Source organism: Erpetoichthys calabaricus, chromosome 3, assembly GCF_900747795.2.
Source record: "Erpetoichthys calabaricus chromosome 3, fErpCal1.3, whole genome shotgun sequence".
Classification (NCBI taxonomy): Eukaryota; Metazoa; Chordata; class Cladistia; order Polypteriformes; family Polypteridae; genus Erpetoichthys; species Erpetoichthys calabaricus.
In genome coordinates this window covers 307,200,790-307,220,794 of record NC_041396.2, presented here as the reverse complement: position 1 = coordinate 307,220,794, position 20,005 = coordinate 307,200,790, and the positions used below count along the sequence as shown (strand labels likewise).

The window sequence follows — 20,005 nt, the reverse complement described above, 5'->3', positions numbered from 1 at the left end:
GACAAACAGATTTCATTGAGAGATACGGAAGGCACTTTATAACACAGAGAGACCGATTTGAAAGTCACCCGTGTGCGCCTGGGGGGGGGGGGGGGTCTGCTGAGGTTAAGTGACCCCCCCCCACTCCAGGCCGAGAGGGGGCGCCGTCGCCAGCTGCATGCCCGCCCCACTTTCGTCTGCAGACCAGAGACCACGCCCAAGGTGGACACCTGGCCCCGCCCACAGCCGCCGGAGACGGCCCCACTCATTCTGTTCAGGTGCCGTCAAAGTGGGCGGTCCCAGGAAGGTGGGGGTCTTTAAACCTCAATGAGGACTGCGCTCCCATTGACAGCACCTCGTGACAAACAGATAAGGGGCTGATGACAGACCACTTTCTTTTGTGCCGGGCCCATTTTGTTTTCTGTTGCACTAATTAAATGGGGTAAGCCTGGCGGGCACCCCAACATTTCTGCTAGGTATCCACTGTCCGTCCACACAGTCACAACAGATAGGTGGGAATGGCACTACATAATAAATAAGGGTGCGATGTAACAGATACGCAGATCTGACAAACGGGTATCAAAGGCTCCATGTGATTGAGAAATAAGAAAGGTGCATTATAGCAGAAAGGCATTAAAAATACACAGACAAACAAGTAACAGGAACTTTAAAGAGGCAGATAGGAAAGGCACTATATAATAAATACACAGATATAAAGGGCAGACAGAGCGAAAGGACAGGCACTACAGAACAAGCAGACATAAAACAGAGTTGACTGGCACTGTATAAGACAGATATGAAAGCCATAAAGCAACACAGTAAAGTAATACAGAGACACACAGATATGAAAGGCGCTATACAAGAGACACACAAATATGAAGGGTACTATAAAGTACTATAAAGCAGAGACGAGAAGAAAGGCACTAAATAACAGACCAACAAACAGATATGAAAGGCACTATTAAGAGATATGAACAGCATTATACAATAGATATCAAAGACCCCACGTAATAGAGATATGAAAGGCACTATATAACAAACAGACAAGCAGACATAAAACAGAGTTGACTGGCACTGTATAAGACAGATATGAATGCCATAAAGCAACACAGTAAAGTAATACAGAGACACACAGATATGAAAGGCGCTATACAGTGCATCCTGAAAGTATTCCCAGCGCTTCATCACTTTTCCCACATTTTGTTATGTCACAGCCTTATTCCAAAATGGATTAAATTCATTTTTTTCCTCAGAATTCTACACACAACACCCCATAATGACAACGTGAAAAAAGTTTACTTGAGGTTTTTGCAAATTTATTAAAAAATCAAAACACTGAGAAATCCCATGTCCATAAGTATTCACAGCCTTTGCCATGAAGCTCCAAATTGAGCTCAGGTGCCTCCTGTTTCCCCTGATCATCCTTGAGATGTTTCTGCAGCTTCATTGGAGTCCACCTGTGGTAAATTCAGTTGACTGGACCTGATTTGGAAAGGCACACATCTGTCTATAGAAGGTCCCACAGTTGACAGTTCATGTCAGAGCACAAACCAAGCATGAAGTCAAAGGAATTGTCTGTAGACCTCCAAGACAGGATTGTCTCGAGGCACGAATCTGGGGAAGGTTACAGAAACATTTTGCTGCTTTGGAGGTCCCAATGAGCACAGTGGCCTCCATCATCCATAAGTGGAAAAAGTTCAAAACCACCAGGACTCTTCCTAGAGCTGACCGGCCATCTAAACTGAGCGATTGGGGGAGAAGGGCCTTAGTCAGGGAGGTGACCAAGAGCTGTCAGAGCTCCAGAGGTCCTCTGTGGAGAGAGGAGAACCTTCCAGAAGGACAACCATCTCTGCAGCAATGCAGCAATCCACCAATCAGGCCTGTATGGTAGAGTGGCCAGACGGAAGCTACTCCTTAGTAAAAGGCACATGGCAGCCCGCCTGGAGTTTGCCAAAAGGCACCTGAAGGACTCTCAGACCATGAGAAAGAAAATTCTCTGGTCTGATGAGACAAAGATTGAACTCTTTGGTGTGAATGCCAGGCGTCACGTTTGGAGGAAACCAGACACCGCTCTTCACCAGGCCAATACCATCCCTACAGTGAAGCATGGTGGTGGCAGCATCATGCTGTGGGACTGGGAGACTAGTCAGGATAAAGGGAAAGATGACTGCAGCAATGTACAGAGACATCCTGGATGAAAACCTGCTCCAGAGCGCTCTTGACCTCAGACTGGGGCGACGGTTCATCTTTCAGCAGGACAACGACCCTAAGCACACAGCCAAGATATCAAAGGAGTGGCTTCAGGACAACTCTGTGAATGTCCTTGAGTGGCCCAGCCAGAGCCCAGACTTGAATCCGATTGAACATCTCTGGAGAGATCTTAAAATGGCTGGGCACAGACGCTTCCCATCCAACCTGATGGAGCTTGAGAGGTGCTGCAAAGAGGAATGGGCCAAACTGGCCAAGGATAGGTGTACCAAGCTTGTGGCATCAGATTCAACAAGACTTGAGGCTGGAATTGCTGCCAAAGGGGCATCGACAAAGTATTGAGCAAAGGCTGTGAATACTTATGGACATGGGATTTCTCAGTTTTTTTATTTTTAATAAATTTGCAAAAACCTCAAGTAAACTTTTTTCACGTTGTCATTATGGGGTGTTGTGTGTAGAATTCTGAGGAAAAAAATGAATTTAATCCATTGTGGAATAAGGCTGTAACATAACAAAATGTGGAAAAAGTGATGAAGCGCTGGGAATACTTTCTGGATGTGCTGTATAATAAATACACAGATATAAAGGGCAGACAGATAGAAAGGACAGGCACTGTAGAACAAGCAGACAAGCAGACATAAAACAGATTTGACTGGCATTGTATAAGACAGATATGAAAGCCATAAAGCAACACAGTAAAGTAATACAGAGACACAGATATGAAAGGCGCTATATATTAGATAAATATGAAAGTCGCTATATAACAGACACACATATATGAAGGGTACAATAAAGCAGAGGAGAAAGGCACTAAATAACAAACAGATATGAACAGCATTATATAATCGATATCAAAGACCCCACGTAATAGAGATATGAAAGGCACTATATAACTGCTGAATGTGAAAGGCGCTACATAAGAGAGACATGGATAGTAAAGGCGCTATACAGCAAATACAGACAGTCAGAATAGGCTTTATGTAGACGCTAGAGAGACAGTTGGGAAAGGCGCTTTACAACAGGCAGATATCAGAGGAAGTCCATAGCAGACAGACAGATATGAAAGGCGCTATATAACAGTGAGAGCTGAATGCACTCTAAAACAGCTGGACAGATGAGCACCTTCCTGGTCTGCGTAAGTTTGGAGATTTTCTGCTGAGGAAGGCAGAAGTTTCGAGGTCAGGTGGTCCTTCTCGCCAAGCGTGGCACCGGAGAGTGGAGCCGAGCTGCATGTCAATTAGCAGATGTCACGTCTAAACATCTGTATTATATAGTGCCCTTTCACATCCATCTGTCACTCAGACAAGAGAACCATGACAGGCACTATATATGCCTAGGTGTGGAGGTTCTTCTCCCTGATCCTGGTGACATGTTGATTAGCGCCGAGGGCCTCGATGGCCTCTGTTCATGTGGCAGCCTGCAGTGCCACCTCAATGCCCTTCTGAATGGCTGGCTGCTCCTGCCGCTTTATTCTGTATGCCCTTGTGTGCAGCCCAGGGGCACACGTGGCAGGCGGCGGCGTTTGTGTAAACACTTTATGCAACTGTCACACGGTCAGGTGAGGTGTGGTGTGTTGAAAGTCCTCTCTTGGTTAAAGTCGGGTGTGTTAAATCAATAAGCCTGGGACTCTGTAAGCACATGAAGACCTTTCAGGAAGTGAAGCCGTCTTGTAGTTATAACGCAGTCAGTGAGAGGCTATGCCACCTCGTGCCACCTTGTCACCGTCCTTTACCTGTCAGGCTGCTCTTCTCCAAGTGTGTCACAAGCCTGGGGCAGTGGGGTCAACGTGGCACTGCCATGGATGAGCCACTGAGGATCCAGAAACAACAAGGCCGAGGTGAGCAGCAGCGGTCAGGAGACATTGGTCAGCAAGCCACCGTGGCAGCGGTCAGCACTCCTTACAATGAAATGGGAATGAGATGAAGTGGACTGTGGGTGCTATGATGAGAGATGGTCATGTGGGCTGGCATGGAACATGGTGGGGGGCCCTTCTGGCTTCTCCCCCTCGTGACATCATTCCGTTCATCCGTTTATTTCGTTAGAACCTGAACTCCATCTGTCCAGAGAACAGAATCTTAACAGCGGCATAGTAAAGTCCGAGGTGACCAGGGTGTGTCACATAATGTCACTGACTGCTTAGTGTCACAGGAATGGTGTGAGCCGATTGGCTCCACAGGCACAGCACCCAGAAAGAGAAAAGCCCTCTGTGACCAATGTGGAGTTTGGCGTAGTCGGTGGGATTAGCGTTGGCGGGCGTTTGACTGGTGGGCATTAAGAGGGGCAAAAAAATAGTGACGGGAATGGCAGTTCATTTTACTGACTCCATTCTATGAACTTCCTGTTTAAACGACTCGATTATAAAATCAAACAGCTGAACGATTTGAATGATGCATAAACCAGACCCGGGGCCAGCGGCAGGTTTTGGGAGGTGAGGAATGAATCAAAACAAAATAATCAAATAACGCATAGAAACTGATGTGCACGTTAAACATGGCGATAACTCACAACGCGCACCATCTGCTAAGCAAGTAAAAGCTCTGGGGGGTCTGAAGAACTTAGAACTTCACCAACACCAAACTCTAAGCTGCAGCCCACCAGGACCTCAAACCAAGCAACGCTGCTGCTAACCACACACCCACCGATAAGCTGCCACCTTACAAAGTGGGGCCGAGGTTTTGATGAAAGGCAACCGGACACCAAATCCCAGCAGCCGGCCTATGCCAGGTGGAGTGGACAAAACAAAAAAGTCACCCCAGTCTGAACACGGGTGGTGGTCCCAGACTAAGCTCGCCACAATCGGCCTAAAACTAAGAAGAAGAGGAAGTCCTAGCAACGTACGGTGGGCTGAGAGCAGGGGACCTGAGACCACCCGACTCGAGTCTCTCTGCCCCTCATCCCTGTGACCCAAACGTGCACCTGGAAGAACGTGACAAACTAAGAAAGAAAAACAAAAAACAAATGATGGGGGTCTGTGCATCAGTGCCAGCAGCTGAGGTGGGGGCAAACCTGGGCTGACAATGCATAAAGAATGCCAGTCTGACAAACACCAGAGGAGCGCTGGCACACAGACACAGGTGTTATGACGGATGGGCATCGACGTTTCTCTGACCACCTCTCCATCACATCCACAAGATGAGACCAAGCGCTCGGGAGGGGTCCTGACCATCTCACACGTGCCCCTTAAAGTCCCAGCAGGTGGTCCAAAACGTCGTCTATCCGACCGGCCAAGATATGCGCATGTCAGCCCTCTCTCTTCAGGTTGCTCCATTGGCTTCAAATCCTCGATGCCTGCCTAATGGGCTGGCACCTACCTGTGTGCATGGAGACACGGGTGGGTGTCCACTGAGGTCTGCCTGTGAGTGAACAGTGTCTGGCGATGCCACCTCTGCATGGTCCCAAATCTCAATCCAGACTCTTCTCATGTGATGTTCCTGGATGGTTGAATGAGGTTGCCCACTTCCATCCGGTACCACTGAGCCCCTCAATGTGTTTCTACGAGGCGGTTGGAGACACTCCTGTCCCGCGAGTCGTTATCGGATAGCCTCACATGTGGTGGTCAATTTGTGTGCCCTGGACGATACAAGAATAATGAGAACGGCGGGCCGACTCAACACACACGCACACACAGACACTGTGAGGACACCAGAAACTGACACGACGTCACTAAATGGAAACTGAACAACGCACAGCACAACAAACACACACACATCGAGCGACGCCCTCCAGCATACGCACGAAAAAAAACACAAACAAGTGACGGAATGGGAAAAACTCCGAGGAGACCACAGATGAGCAGAGCGACTTGAATAAAGCGTTGGCTGGACTCACGGAGAAGTCTCGGCTGTGTGGTGGCCTCTGTCCAGACAGCGAAGGATTGAAAACAGGTCGGGATTACGCCGGCAAGTTTCCTTCCAAGAGTTTCCGGAAAATAAAAAAAAATGTAAAAAATCCTGGAACGCTGCGGCTCGGCCCCCCCACCCACCCCCCCATTCTCTTTTCCTACCGTCACTTCATCTATGACTGTGCCAAGACTCCTCCCCTTACTGGCAGAGCACGTTCCAATTGGTCCTTTTCCCCGTCGTAATTCTCCGCCCTCCCCTGACATCGTGAGCCTCGCACCTTTGCCGAGATCAGAGCTGACAAACAACGGATCAAGTCACCCTTATGGCCTCTGCTACGCCCCTGTCCTGTCACACTTGTTCCCAAACGGTCCCCAGACGGATGTCACTCCATCATGTTGACCTCCTGTAGTAATTGGTCTCAAGTGTGCCACCGTATTCTGTGAAGTTTATTTCAAAGCCATCCCTAAGTGGGCAGCGGGATGTGGGACGCTGGCAGGCTACTTAATGGCACTGATGTGTGCTGAATCAGCGTGTGGCCAGGGTGACCAGGGGTCCACCGTCTGCAGAAGCCATGACAGATTAGGACAGGGGAAGGTGTCATTTGGGCACAGTCCAGAAGTAACAGAGACGGCTTAGATGGCAGTGCCCATACCTGGCAAAGTTTATAATAAATCCTATGAATATGTAAATATGGGAGTGTGTACATCATGAACTCAGAAGCCCACCAAGGCTGCCCCCCCACCCTGCCCGACCAGAACTCGTATGGCTGTCAGCTTTGGAGATCTGAATGACGACTGCACGATCCAATGGCTGCTCTCCGGCCCAGATACGTCTGGATAAACGATTATGCATCGAAAATTAAATATTTAGACACCTCTCTCTCTCTGTGCCCCATCACTCTGCCAGGGCCACGTTGGGTAGAAGGCTCCTGTGTGCCCCTGCTGGAGACACCACCTCTGTGAGTTAAGCAAACAAACGTAAAGAGATCCTCCAAGTGAAGGGAATGTGTTGGAGGGAGGCTTGTGCACATCCCACCCATAGAGACCACCCTGTCCGAGGTTGGTCCTTTTTGCCATTGGACTCCACAGTTGCCTTTTTTTTCTTCCAGGGGTTTGGTTTTTCCGTGCTCTCCATTTTAATCCACAGCGGGCTGATGCCTTTCAGGGCGGACTTTGGGAAGTCTTCAGTGCGTGGGACCCCACGTTTAAGAAGCGTCTGAAGACCCCTTTGTCTGATGGGCTCCTGCCTAACAGCGATTAGGCTTTGTAATTTAGGAATTGTAGCTCACTTTGTGTTTTGTCCTGAGCTCCTCATGTGTGGTGGTCAATTCGGTCACCTTGTCCTGTCACACTTGTGCCCCAGACTGATTATGGTGCCATTCTTTGTAAGTCGCTTTGGAGATAAAAGCGTCAGCTAAGCAAATAAATGTACATGACGTACGCCACTGAGCCCTCGTCCTTCTGGACTGGTGTAGGACTTGTGTCACCTCCCAAGGATCACCCTTATCGTCTCTCTATACATGCAGAGAAGATCCCAGCAGCAGGCATCACCCATCCACCTTTTGTGCCCTCCGAACTCCACAAAATGGCATGTGAAGCAGGTCTTGATGCCCACCACACACACACACACACACAGATATCTGCGGCCCTTAAGGCGTAGCTACGTTCATGGAGCCCAGTGCCACCTGCGCATGTTCTCCGCCTGGCACACACACACACGCGGCTACACTGATTGAGCCGCACTACTGTAAGGTGCGAGGACTCGGGAGAAGAAAATCAAAACCTCAAAGTGAAACCCGACAGTCAGAAAGGAGTCCAAAAATGTCGAAAGCCAGAAGATGAGAACTAAAGAGAAACACACGGCAGTCTCATGGAGGTCAAGTCATAGGGTCGCATCCATCACATCACATGCGGGCACAGCGGAAATGGCGGAGCCCATGAAAAACAACACGGCATCATGGGAAGATGGCAAGATATTTCAAGCACTGCACGTCAAACGCAAAAAGGAGCCTTAATTGTGAAACCCTCAAAGCCCAACTGGGCAGGCGACAACTTTGAAGCCCGCACGCCAGACTGGCGCGGTGGCACGTCCACTTCACTGACTGGACGTGGTCGGCTTAACTGCACGACATGTTGCTTGTAACCCAGAAGCTATTTTTACATTTTGTGACACTGGTAAACAGGAGACGTGTTACCAGCAGAGTTGACGGAATTGAAATGAGTTCCCTGGCAGCGCCTCACCCTCATTTACATTAAAAGCAGAGGTGAAGGTGCGACTCGAGAGGAAGCGCCGCATACACACACACACACACACCCCACCAAAAGGGGGCGACCTCAGGAGATGGGGGGGCTTGAGAGTCTGCATTAACACGCGCCATGCTCCTCCTCCTCCATGCCAACAGGGCACAGGCGCCAATGTCATATCAAGGAAATACTACTGAACCCCAAACCATCATCACCACATAATGGACTTCCCATCTGGAAAGAGGAAGCCAGCAGCAAACCGGACAACCTGGGACCAGGGGGGCATAGCCTCGGGCATCTATAAGCAACGAAAAGTTTCTGGTGACGGGGGCCACAGTCAACTTCCATCCATTTTCCAACCCGCTGAATCTGAACACAGGGTCATGGGGGTCTGCTGGAACCAATCCCAGCCATCACAGGGCACAAGGCAGGAACCAATCCCGGGCAGGGTGCCAACCCACCGCAGGACACACACAAACACACCCACACACCAAGCACACACTAGGGCCAATTTAGAATCGCCAATCCACCTAACCTGCATGTCTTTGGACTGTGGGAGGAAACCTACGCAGACACGGGGAGAACATGCAAACTCCACGCAGGGAGGACCCGGGAAGCGAACCCAGGTCTCCAGGTCTCCCAACTGTGAGGCAGCAGCGCTACCCACTGTGCCACTGTGCCGCCCGCCACAGTCAACTTCCAGCCTAAAAACATCACCCGCTCGACCCACCAGCTACTCCCCAGGATGGTCCCCGATGACCGGGATTCACGTTCTCACGGTCCCAGTGACTCCCAAAGAACACCCAACATGGAAATCCTGCCATGCCCGGGGGGGGGGGGGGGGGGGGGGTGGGGGTTATGTGGTAATGGGGGGGGGTCTGCTTTCTGTGATTTTTAGGTGAACCCCACCAAAGAGCTCAACTTTTTTCTCTAAATTTCAATCCGCAGCGGGCTTATGCCTTGGAGTCTTCAGTGCGTGGGACCCCATAATTTAAGAAGCGTCTGAAGACCCCTTTGTCTGGTGGACTCCGGCCTAAAAGCGATTAGGCTTTGGAATTTTGGAATTGCAGCTCATCCTGAGCTCTTCGTGTGTCGTGGTCATCTTCTCCTGTCACACTTGTGCCCCAGACTGATTATGTTACCCTTCTTTGTGCCCACCAAAGGGCTTGACTTTTTTTTTTTTTTTAATTCTGCTATCCATGGCTGCTCGCTGAGGACCCCTAGAGCGTGTCACTCGTCATTCCCCTCTTTAACTGGACACCTGGCCTTCCTGCACCCCCACATTTCTAAGGATTCCCCCTTTATTTTTTTGTGTGTTGAACCCGCCGATGCCAACTGGCCCAGTCCCCTCACGTTTACATTGACTTATTGATCTGCCCATTCACTCGCTGAACCCACCGACGCTAACTGAGGGGCTCATGCCAAACCCAGAGCTCGTCCCAGCAGCGCCCGTCCCCCTCACGCGCTCTCGTTTATCTCCTTTGTTCAGTCAGGCCCATCTTGTCACTTTCTGTTGGCACAGACAGCTGGACACGCCCATCGCCTTCGAGGGAAGATAAAAAAAAAAAAAAAAAAAGTGCTGGCAAAGGGCCTCAAGGAAGGCCCGTGGACTTTGAGATGCCTTCAGAGTCGGTTGGCAGGAGGGGTTTACAGCCGCCAACTTCCTGCCTGCCCAATCTTCTGTTTGCACATTCGCTCGGGGGGCCAAGGGGCTCTTCAGAAAGCTGACGTCCGGGACCACCTCTCGATGGAGACCACCCCCGGCACCTTCAATGGCAGCGGCCACTCGCCCTCGTCTGAAAGGCAGGTCCTGCGGGTCCTCGTCCCACTGCTAGACTCCCTGATCTTCGTCACCGGGCTGACTGGGAACGTCCTGGTGCAGAGAGTGCTGATCGGCAGGAAGAAGCAGCAGCGGAGAAACGGGACCAACATCCTGCTCCTCAACCTGAGCGTGGCTGACCTGCTCCAGCTGCTCTGCGTGCCATTCCACGCCACCTCCATAGCTCTGGCCCGCTGGGTCTTTGGGGACTTCCTCTGCAAGGCCGTGAGCTTCATGGGTGTGGCGTGCTCGTCCGCCAGCGTCTTCACCCTGGCCGCCCTGGCCATCAACCGCTACATCACCCTGCTCCACCCCAGCAAGGCTTTCCGTTTCCAGCTCACCTGGTACTTCTGCACGGTGATGCTCCTCATCTGGGTGCCGTCGCTGGCCGTGGCATCCCCCCAGTTTGCATTCCGTGGCACCCGCGTGACGGACTCGGTCTACTGCTACGCCTTCATGACGGACGCCAGCCAGGTGTTTTACGCATCCACGCTCTTCGTCCTGGGCTTTGCTGTGCCGCTGACCACCATCGTCATAATGTACTCCCGGATCTACTGCTTCCTACGCTCCAAACGTGCCAGCGTGCAGAGTCGCCTGACTGACAGGTACCACACTCAGGTCACGCGCATCTCCATTCTCCTGGTCCTGGTCTTCACCCTTTGCTGGCTGCCCTCCTACGTCCTCCTGCTCCTCCTGGTCCAAGGTTCTGCACCACACGGGGCCGCCTTTCCCGTCAGCGCACAGCTACTCGCCTTCTCCTCCACCATCGCCAACCCCGTCCTCTACGTCTTTATCTCTGAAAAGTTCCGCCAGGACCTCCAGAGGCTGGCACTTCCTGGCTGCTGCAGGGCGGGTGGGGTGCAGCCCTCCAGGACCGAGTTGGGCCCAGGGGTGCAGCTCTAAGAGGCACATGCCCTGCGGAACAGGACAATATGGAGAACCCCATTGCATTTCCTTCCTGCTTCTGATTCAGAGCAAGGCAAGCTGCCACCTATGACGTTGGCACAGGGACACTATGATGAGGCACCCGGCTTTCTACAAGACATGGAATTAAATGGTCATATCTGGACAATGCTCTAAAATGGACGGCATTGCCTTTTGGGACACGACTCCTGAGCCATTCACTGAGTGACCACAGCGGGACCTTTGGAGGTGGAAACAATAAAAGTCACCAATTGTGGGTTCTAAATCTGCTCCTGTGTGTCAGTGTGGTCTTCTTTGGTGTGCCATCAGTGTAAGTCCTGGGCCAACGAATCAAGCCCTCAATAAGGGATTCTGCCCATCTGCTCCTCGCTATTCGCTCTGTTAGGACTGCACCTGCTGTTCAAGGTGGGCAGCGCCAACAAAAAGGTTCTGTGCCCTCTCGTGTAGCTCCATTCAAATCTCCCTGACCAGGCCGCTCTCTCTCAATGGGATTCTCATTTTATTCCGTCACACGACACTCCATAAGCTTGTTATTTTTTCAATTCTGAATTTCGCCAAATCCATCTACGCAAAAAGCGTGGTATCTAAATCTGTGCCTGTGTGCCAGTGTGGTGTTCTACAGTCCAGTGTGACACCAGTGCAAGTCCTGGGCCACTTCATTGTGTCACAACCCCACCTGCTCCTCACGCCTCACTATCAGGCCAGGTCTGTTCACTCTATGCTACTCAAGGTGGGCTCTCACACGGGCAGTGCCAACACACTGCACCTTTACCCACCCCAAGTAGGTCATGCAGGCCACTTTTTCTGTTTAATTGCCCTGCATTCTGTCACATCCATCTAAATCATCGCCTGTGTGCCAGTGTGGTGTTCTTCAGTGGGCCATCAGTGTAAGAATTGGGTCCCTACCCGTCAATGAAGATCACTAGAAAAGCAGACTACTGCAGCTCGGTGTGCCAGTGTGACGGTACCCAAAAAAGGAGAACAAGAACCGAATCACGGCGGCATCGGGATCACTTACTCTCAACGATCGTCTTGCGATCCGTGCCATCATCGTTGATCTGCTGGATGTTGCCAAAGTGGATGTCGCTAAAGAAGATGCGGTTGACCCCCTTGCCACCACGGTAATCAAACGCCAGTGCAATGACATTCTTCATGTGCTCAGGGTCCTCGAAGGGCTTTATAGGGGCGTTTAAGTTGCTCTCATTGGAAAGGTGTATACTCTTGAGGATCGTCCGCTCCGAGTAGAGCAAGTAGCCCTCGTAGTCGCGGCAGCTCACCCCGTCCTCGGCTAGCATGCCATGGGCACAGGCACACGTGCGCTGTTTGTTCCCTCGGTACAGGCAAAGTTGCTGGCAGCCTCCGTTATTCACTTGACAAACGTTGGTCCCTAAGTGGGCAACACCAGAGAAATACACCGGGTTAGCCCCATGACTTGTGCCCCCCAAAACTCCAACTACCCACCCTGGCACATCCCAGGCTTACCCTTCTGTCTGGCTCTGTTGAAGACTTTGATGTCCTTGAGCTGGACGCCAATCCCGGTCCTCAGGGACACCGAGTCGGTGGCGTTGTCTTTGTTCCCCCTCTTGATGGAGCCATTGGCATGGGTGCTGTGAACACAAACAGACTAAGGGTCAACCCTTCATCCCTAGGAAGTCAGCCTGCCGTGGCCAGCGACTCCCACCGCCTACTTACCGGTCACTCCAGTAGATGTAACCCTGGAAGACGGACACTGAGAACATGTCCATGTTATTGCTCGCCAAGACCACCTCTCGGTTCTCTCCAGTCTCCAGGTCAATGCGTTCGATCTTGTCTGTCCTCGCGTCACACCAGTACAGCATATCGTCCTGCAAGGGAGTAATGAGAGGGAGGGTTATGGGGTATGGAGGACCCAGACGACCCAGTGGGGAGGACCCAGAGCTTCCCCACGGGCAAGGCTCTATACACCTCTGCTAGTCCGCTGCTTCTCAAGATTCACATTACAAAGGCGTGAGGCCAGGACCCAGCAGGCCATTGTCTCAGAGCCCCCACTTTTAATATACCCTTGTGTGAAAAAGTAAGGGCACCCTCATTTTTATCATGTTTGACCCTTTAAACCAAGATCCTTAGGCAAAAATGGGGCAACTAAAAAAACATTAGGGTTAGGATTACACCGGGACACAGAGTTGTCAATATCAAGTCTTATCTTGAATCTCACTGTCCATACATCTGTATCATTATGCTTCTTTTTCACTTAAAAATAAATTTCTCTTTAAAATAAATTAGAATAAACACGTTCCTGCCCACCAATACCTCTTATAAAAAGAAAAAGCTTCCAACGACATTCCAAATGATATTAAAATTCGGTCTTTTAGAACTCCGCTTTAAAATCCTAAACAGACCTCGAATATCTCTATAAGCTAAATTTCAAAGGGGCACATCCATTCCTATCATAAAGATAAAGTGGCACTTATAGTCCATTAATTAATAATTAAATAACGTGCTATATATACAGAGTATTGAAATATCAGGGTGACTAGGGTTACCAAGGACTTACTTAATCTTAGGGCCCTGTTAGGGTTAGGGCTTTAACATACAAACATTAAGTTTAGGGATTGGGGGGGGGGGGCAGGTATAAAAAGTGGGAGCACGAGGAGCCGTAACATCAACTTTTGTTTTTTTAAGATTAGGGTTGGTTTATTAGCCTTTAAAATTTAGAAAAAGGGAAAAGTTAGGCTTAGGGTTAGGTTAGGGTTTGGGTAGTGGAGATTGAACCTGATTGGGTTAGACACAGGCACACTAGTTTAAGTCATTAAGCATAATATAGAAAATTGTAAACACAACCGTACAATTATCTAATCATTAATCATATTCTTTATCAAGATAAGCTTCCAATAAATATTTATAATACACCAATATTACATTTATAAATTAACTATTAATACAGGGCGGCATGGTGGCGCAGTAAGGGGACCTGGGTTCACTTCCCAGGTCCTCCCTGCGTGGAGTTTGCATGTTCTCCTCGTGTCTGCCTAAAAGACGCGCAGGTGCATTGGTGATTCTCCCTAGTGTGTGCTTGGTGTGGGGAGGGGGATTTGTCTTGCGCCCTGTGTTGGCTGGGATTGGCTCCAGCAGACCCCTGTGACCCTGTAGTTAGGATATAGCGGGTTGGACAATGACTGACAGACAGATGTGAAACAACAACAACAACATTTATTTATATAGCACATTTTCATACAAAAAAGTAGCTCAAAGTGCTTTATAGGCACTATAAGATAGATAGATAGATAGATAGATAGATAGATAGATAGATAGATAGATAGATAGATAGATAGATAGATAGATAGATAGATAGATAGATAGATATGTGAAAGGCACTATATGTGTTAGGATATAGCAGGTTGGACGATGACTGACTGACCATTAATTCTGGTGACTCCATAAGGATGTCTACTGTTTTTTAATATTAAAAAGATATTTACAAAAATATATTATTTAAAAACATATCTTATAGCAAAGAATAAAATCATATTCAATAAGGGATCTCTATAGGGTTATGAATAGCCCAAAAAGACGGACGTAAAATTAGGGCTACTGTTGTAAAATCTTAAGATTTAGGGATAGGTTTATGCGATTTTTAAGGTTAGGATTTGAGGGTTAGGGTTAGAAAGTCTTTTTAACACACACACACACATATAAAAGGGGGATACTTAACATTAGGGACCTATTTACACTATTTTTTTAGGATTAGGGTTATAGGTTGGGGCAGGACATTATAACAGCCATTTGAAATCAGAATCGGCAGTACGCTTAGTGAATTGGTGGCTGGCTATTTTTTAATATACTGACCCCCCCCCCCCAACCTTTAATCCTAACCTTAACCACCAGTGATGGGGGTCCTAAGGTTAATGGTTTTACCTTTAGGATGCCTAATCTTACGATTTTAAGATAGTCAGCCAAATGTTAAAAGTCTTTTATCTTAGTCAGTGGGCCATGTTCTACCCTGCCCTCCTACTGAACATAATTTTAGCGATTTCAACCCAGATCTTTTACAGTCACTTTAGAAAGTCTAATCTTAGGTTAGGGTTTGGGTTTGACGCTGCAACGTAAAATGAATTTTTCGGTCTCTGGAACAAGCAAGCCCAACCACCCAGCTCTAACAGCTGGCACTACAGCACCCTCAAGTTGGCGTTTCCCAAAGCTATCTACAAGCCTCTGGCAGAACGTTCCACCCACTCCCCACTGCGGCTCTGTGATGTCCGAGGGGTGTCCTGTGTGCAGAAATCCCCTCACAGTTTAATGGATGGGATTCCGAGCCAGGCTTTGACTTTGCCATTCTGGAACCTTCCATTTCAATTTTTCAGCCACTCCTTGGTGGATTAACTGACATGTTTTGGGTCATTGTCACGTTTGCAAGGTCCACTTTCAGTTAAGCCTCAATCATTTATTGACAAGCAACCATAAAGAATTCCTAGTGGGTTCCATGATGGTGGGCTGCCCAGGCCCCAAATCACAACATTCCTACTGCCATGCTGCAAGGTTGCTAGCAGATTTCTTCTGTGGTCTTTGGTTCTCGCCAAGCAGGTCTTCTGGTACCGCGGCCAAATAGCACCGCCCTTGCCCTGCCTGTCCCACAAGGTTTCATCTTGGCCCGATGTTCTTTCTGGGTTCCTCCCAGCACACCTTGCATGAAGATCACATTTGTACAGCCTCTTTCCAACAGAACACTAGACTTCACAAGTGGCAAGAGCTACCTGGGACTCATCACTGTTCTCCACGCAGCTCTGTGCTGCCCCTCCTCCTCGCCAGCCTTTCAGATCTTCTTTCCATCCTCTTCCACGTTGGCCTTCCTCACTTTCTCGTCCTCATGTCCTTCACTCTTTGGCCCATATCTTCATTGTCTCTCCTCATCACATGTCCTGACCACTTCAGTCTTCTGTCCTGTCCCTTCTCTCCCCCCTCTTGGTGTCCCTCCGATGGTCTCATTTCTTATTCTGTCCCTTTTTGTGACTCCACATGTTCATCATCTCCACCTTCTCATTTCTGTCTCTTCCATCTTCTTCTCCTGCTGCTCTCCATTCTCCGTTCATGTGTCAACTCCACACATCATGGCTGGTGGTCGTACCTCACTGTCTTTAGATCATTAAACAATCGAGATGAGAGCAGGCCATTCAGCTCACCAAAGCTCACCAGTCCTCTCCACTTATTTCTTCCAAAAAAACATCAAGTTGAGTTTTGAAAGTCCCTAAAGTCTTACTGTCCACCACACTACCTGGTCTCTTATTACAAGTGTCTGTGGCTCTCTGTGAACATAAACTTCCTAATGTTTGTGTGACATTCACCCTTCACAAGTTTCCAGCTGTGTCCCCGTGTTCTTGATGACCTCATTTTAAAGTCACCGTCTGATCCACTGCACTAATTCCCTTCATCATTTTAAACCCGTCACTCAGGTCTCCTCTTCATCTCTGTAAAGGCTCAGCTCTTTTAATCTTCATAACTTGTCCCCTGTACCCTCAATCAGCCTCGTCGTTCTTCTCTGGACTTTCTCCAGTGCTGCTGTGTCTTTATGGAGTCATAAACTGACCACAGGACTCCCGATGAGGCCTCACCAGTGTGTTATAAAGCTCCTGTGACTTGTGCTCCACACATCAAGACGCTATATAACCTGACATTCTGCTTGTCTTCTTAATGGCTTCTGAACACTGTCTGGCAGTTGATAGTCCACTGCGACTCCTAAATCCTTCTCATAAGATGGACTCTCAATTTTCTGACTGCCCATTCTGTATTCAAACCTCAAATTTTTACTTCCTATGTGTAATTCTTTACATTTACTGATATTACATTTCATCTGCCCAAGCCTGTCTGCTGTCCAAGTCCTTCTGTGATGATATAACGGATCCCAAATGATCTGCTAATCCCCCTATCTTGGTATCATCTACAAACTTAACCACCCTGTTCCTTATATTCCTATCTAAATCATTTATAGATATTAAAAATAGCAGCGGCCCCATCACTGCCCCCTGCTGGTCACCACTCTTAACGTCACCCAATTCTGATGAGGTTCCTCACACCATCACCCTCTGCTTCCTGTGTCTGACCCAATTCTGCACCCACGGACTGAACTGCCACTTCTGTTAGTTTGATGCCCACCCTCTCATGTGGCACCTCGTCAAACGTCTTCTGAAAGCATTTTTGCTTTACTCTTCTTCACCTTAATTCTCTGACCACTCAACCCTCCTGATGCCTTCTTCCAGTTGTTCCAGTGGTTATAGAAAAGCGTACTCTTGAAATTGGTAATCTCTCCGTATGAGAAGAGTACTAAACATTAAGATGTAAGAGTTAGGACTTCCAGTTGGTCGGAGATCTTTGGAAATCCCTTCCCAGACTCCTCGGCTTCTAGAACATCTCAGAAGGCCTCAGAGAGCTCTTTTGAGCTCGGCCGGGTGTGATAACTGACACTTCAAACCAAACCAAATGTCTGAGGTTTACGACAGGCAGTTTCAGAGCTGCGCTGGATTCTAATCTGAGGTATCTGAGGTGGAGATAAGTTTGGGGGGATTGGGGGGGGGGGGGTGTGCACTTACTCTGCCCACACATGACATTTGCATTTCTGTTTTGTTTCGTGATGTTTCTTACATTACGTCCATCGCCTTTCTCTATAGTCCATTTATGGGTAAGGGTGGGGTGCACTTAATTTTTCACACAATGCCCACTCTCTCCTCTCTCTCTCCCTCCTGCCCTGTGACCCTGCATCTCTTCACTCTTAGAGGGTCTGCTCGTTATCCTGCCGTACCACCATCAGGACTGCATCTGCTGCTCAAGGTGGGCAGTGCCAACATAGAGTCTTCTATGCCCTTCTGACCTCTCTTCCGAAGGTCATGAGACCCCCGCCCGCACCCCTCCCGTACAGGAATCTCATTTCCTTCCGTCTGCTCGTTATCTGCCCGATTCGGCTCTCCATCTACAGAGATTAGGCTGCCAGCCTCGGGCACAGACGGGATTATCTTCAGATTGAACACACTTGTTTATGAAGTCGTGTCTAGAAATCAAAGAGCAGCGGCCCCAGGTGTAACCCCCCCCCCGAGCCCCCACTTTGCACATGTCCCAATTAATAAAATTTCACGTTTGATGTTCAAGTTATCTCTGCCCCCTATGCGCTCTGCTGCCATCAGTTTAATAATCAGCCAAGGCTGCCAACGCCGTGAGCTCCTAAAGCTAACAGGACGCTGCTGCTGCTACACTGGGGGAGCCCAGGGAGTTGGCACATGTAGCCAGCCACAAGGTGGCACTCTCCGCCTTCATTAGAAACCCACCTCGTAATCGATGGAAATGCCATTGGGCCAGCTGATGCTAACGTTAACAAGCACTGCCCTCTGTGAGCCATCTAGCCGTGACCTCTCGATGCGCGGGTACTGCCCCCACTCTGTCCAGAACAGGTACCTTAAAGGGCAAAACAAAGAGTAAGATGGCAATTGATAGGCCAGTCCCGAGCAGCCTCCTTATATCCCCTCCCCAAACCCATCACTGATGCCATCTCACCCTTTCTCAGGATGCACAGTTATGGCCCGCGGCTTGTCCAGCCCCTGTGAGATGACCACGTAACGGAAGGAGCCATTCAGCCGTGCCACTTCGATGACATCAAAGCCTTGATCCGTCCAGTAGATGTTTCCTACAAGAGCAGGGCAGAGGCTATGAAGACAAGAAGCTGGTGGCACGAGGCTTTGCCCATAATGCACCATCTCTACACTCACCTGCTATCCAGTCGACAGCAATGCCCTCCACCCTGCCAATGCCATTGGTCACAACGTCTTCTCGCCATGTCTGGTCCCGCTTGGCCCTGCTGATTGTACTGAGGCCCATGTCCACCCAATAAATGGTGTCATTTTCTGGCAACACAAAAGATGGACATGGGAGCAGTGGCAGAATGGGCCGGGGGGTCTGCAGCGGTGGCAGAGAAGGCCTACAGGACGTAAAGACACTCACCTTCATGAAAGTCGATTCCAACTGCCAGGGACGTTCCCGAGACAGGAACCAAAGCATCCGACTTGTCCGAGGGGTCGAGAGGAATGCCCCGAATACCTTCGTGAACCGAGTAGAGCAAGAAGGACCCCACTCCTGCAGTAAGAAGGAAAGTCAGGATGACAAGGAGCACAAACACCGCGCTACAAGCACAGCCCCACCTGACCCCACAAGCACATTTCTGTACCCTGCTTGAATGCACATCCCTCAGACCACCCCAACAAATCCGACCCTCGTCTCAGACAGATCACCCACAATTACCACCCTCACCTTCACAGGACTGCTGGCCGCTCTTCAGGCTGTAGCCTGCTGTGCACATGCAGGATCTGCTGGTCTCAGAGATGGGCAGACACAACTGGGAACAGTCGCCATTGTTCTTGCTACAAGCGTTGGACCCTGAGGGAACACAAAACATGAAGGCAAAGAAGAGAAGCTACAAGCAAATCCCAACAGGCACAGAGCTGGGCACACTGGCACATAGTGGCCAACAGTCCAGCCCCAATGGCCCAACCATATGCCGGGGACACCAGCACCAGCAGTCCCCAGCATGCTGGCACATCACGTACCCACTTGCACCGACTCGTTGTACACCTTCATGTGCATCATGGAGGATGTGCCGTTTCTCAGCACCCTCCAGTTTCCACAGTCTTTCTTGTCACAGGTCCCCATCTGATCCATCCCGTGGTCGGCCCACCAGAGCTTGTCACCTGAAAGGAGAAAAAAACAAGCAGTATTAATCTAGAGCAGCATGGCACTGCCCAGGCTCGTCTAAGCCGGAGCATTCCACCTACCCATGATGGCCAGGGCGGTGGCCTTGGTCAGCCTGCTCTTCACCCCATCGATGGTCTCCAGGCCGCTGCCATCCAGAAAGCAGCGATTGATGGTTCCATTGCCAGAGCTGATCCAGTACAGCTGGTCAGTATGAAAATCAATGGAGAGACCTGAATCAGACGGGAAGACAGAGTCTAAGAAACCGTGAGACGGCACAGCTGGGG

At 49.6% G+C, this 20,005-nt stretch overlaps 2 protein-coding genes across 2 annotated transcripts in view; one reads left to right on the top strand and one right to left on the bottom strand.

Annotated features, from left to right (window-relative positions):
* LOC114649218 (low-density lipoprotein receptor-related protein 1-like) overlaps window positions 1-20,005 on the bottom strand; it is a 141,430-nt gene that overhangs the window by 26,451 nt on the left and 94,974 nt on the right. Inside the window, exons 32-41 of the mRNA XM_028798706.2 lie at window positions 19,802-19,951; window positions 19,577-19,717; window positions 19,281-19,406; window positions 18,975-19,106; window positions 18,743-18,877; window positions 18,531-18,660; window positions 18,305-18,431; window positions 12,708-12,859; window positions 12,498-12,622; window positions 12,034-12,402 (exon numbers count right to left, since the gene is read on the bottom strand). Coding sequence (XP_028654539.2) covers window positions 12,034-12,402; window positions 12,498-12,622; window positions 12,708-12,859; window positions 18,305-18,431; window positions 18,531-18,660; window positions 18,743-18,877; window positions 18,975-19,106; window positions 19,281-19,406; window positions 19,577-19,717; window positions 19,802-19,951 — 1,587 coding nt within the window. The remainder of the gene's footprint in view (window positions 1-12,033; window positions 12,403-12,497; window positions 12,623-12,707; window positions 12,860-18,304; window positions 18,432-18,530; window positions 18,661-18,742; window positions 18,878-18,974; window positions 19,107-19,280; window positions 19,407-19,576; window positions 19,718-19,801; window positions 19,952-20,005) is intronic.
* Window positions 9,873-11,133, top strand: LOC114649220 (kappa-type opioid receptor). Its single transcript, XM_028798707.2, has one exon. The coding sequence runs from the start codon at window positions 10,020-10,022 to the stop codon at window positions 10,992-10,994; it is 975 nt and encodes a 324-aa protein (XP_028654540.1). The 5' UTR covers window positions 9,873-10,019; the 3' UTR covers window positions 10,995-11,133.

Coding starts and splice junctions, on each gene's coding strand:
- LOC114649220 (XM_028798707.2), top strand. CDS start 10,020: ATGGAGACCACCCCCGGCACCTTCAATGGCAGCGGCCACTCGCCCTCG.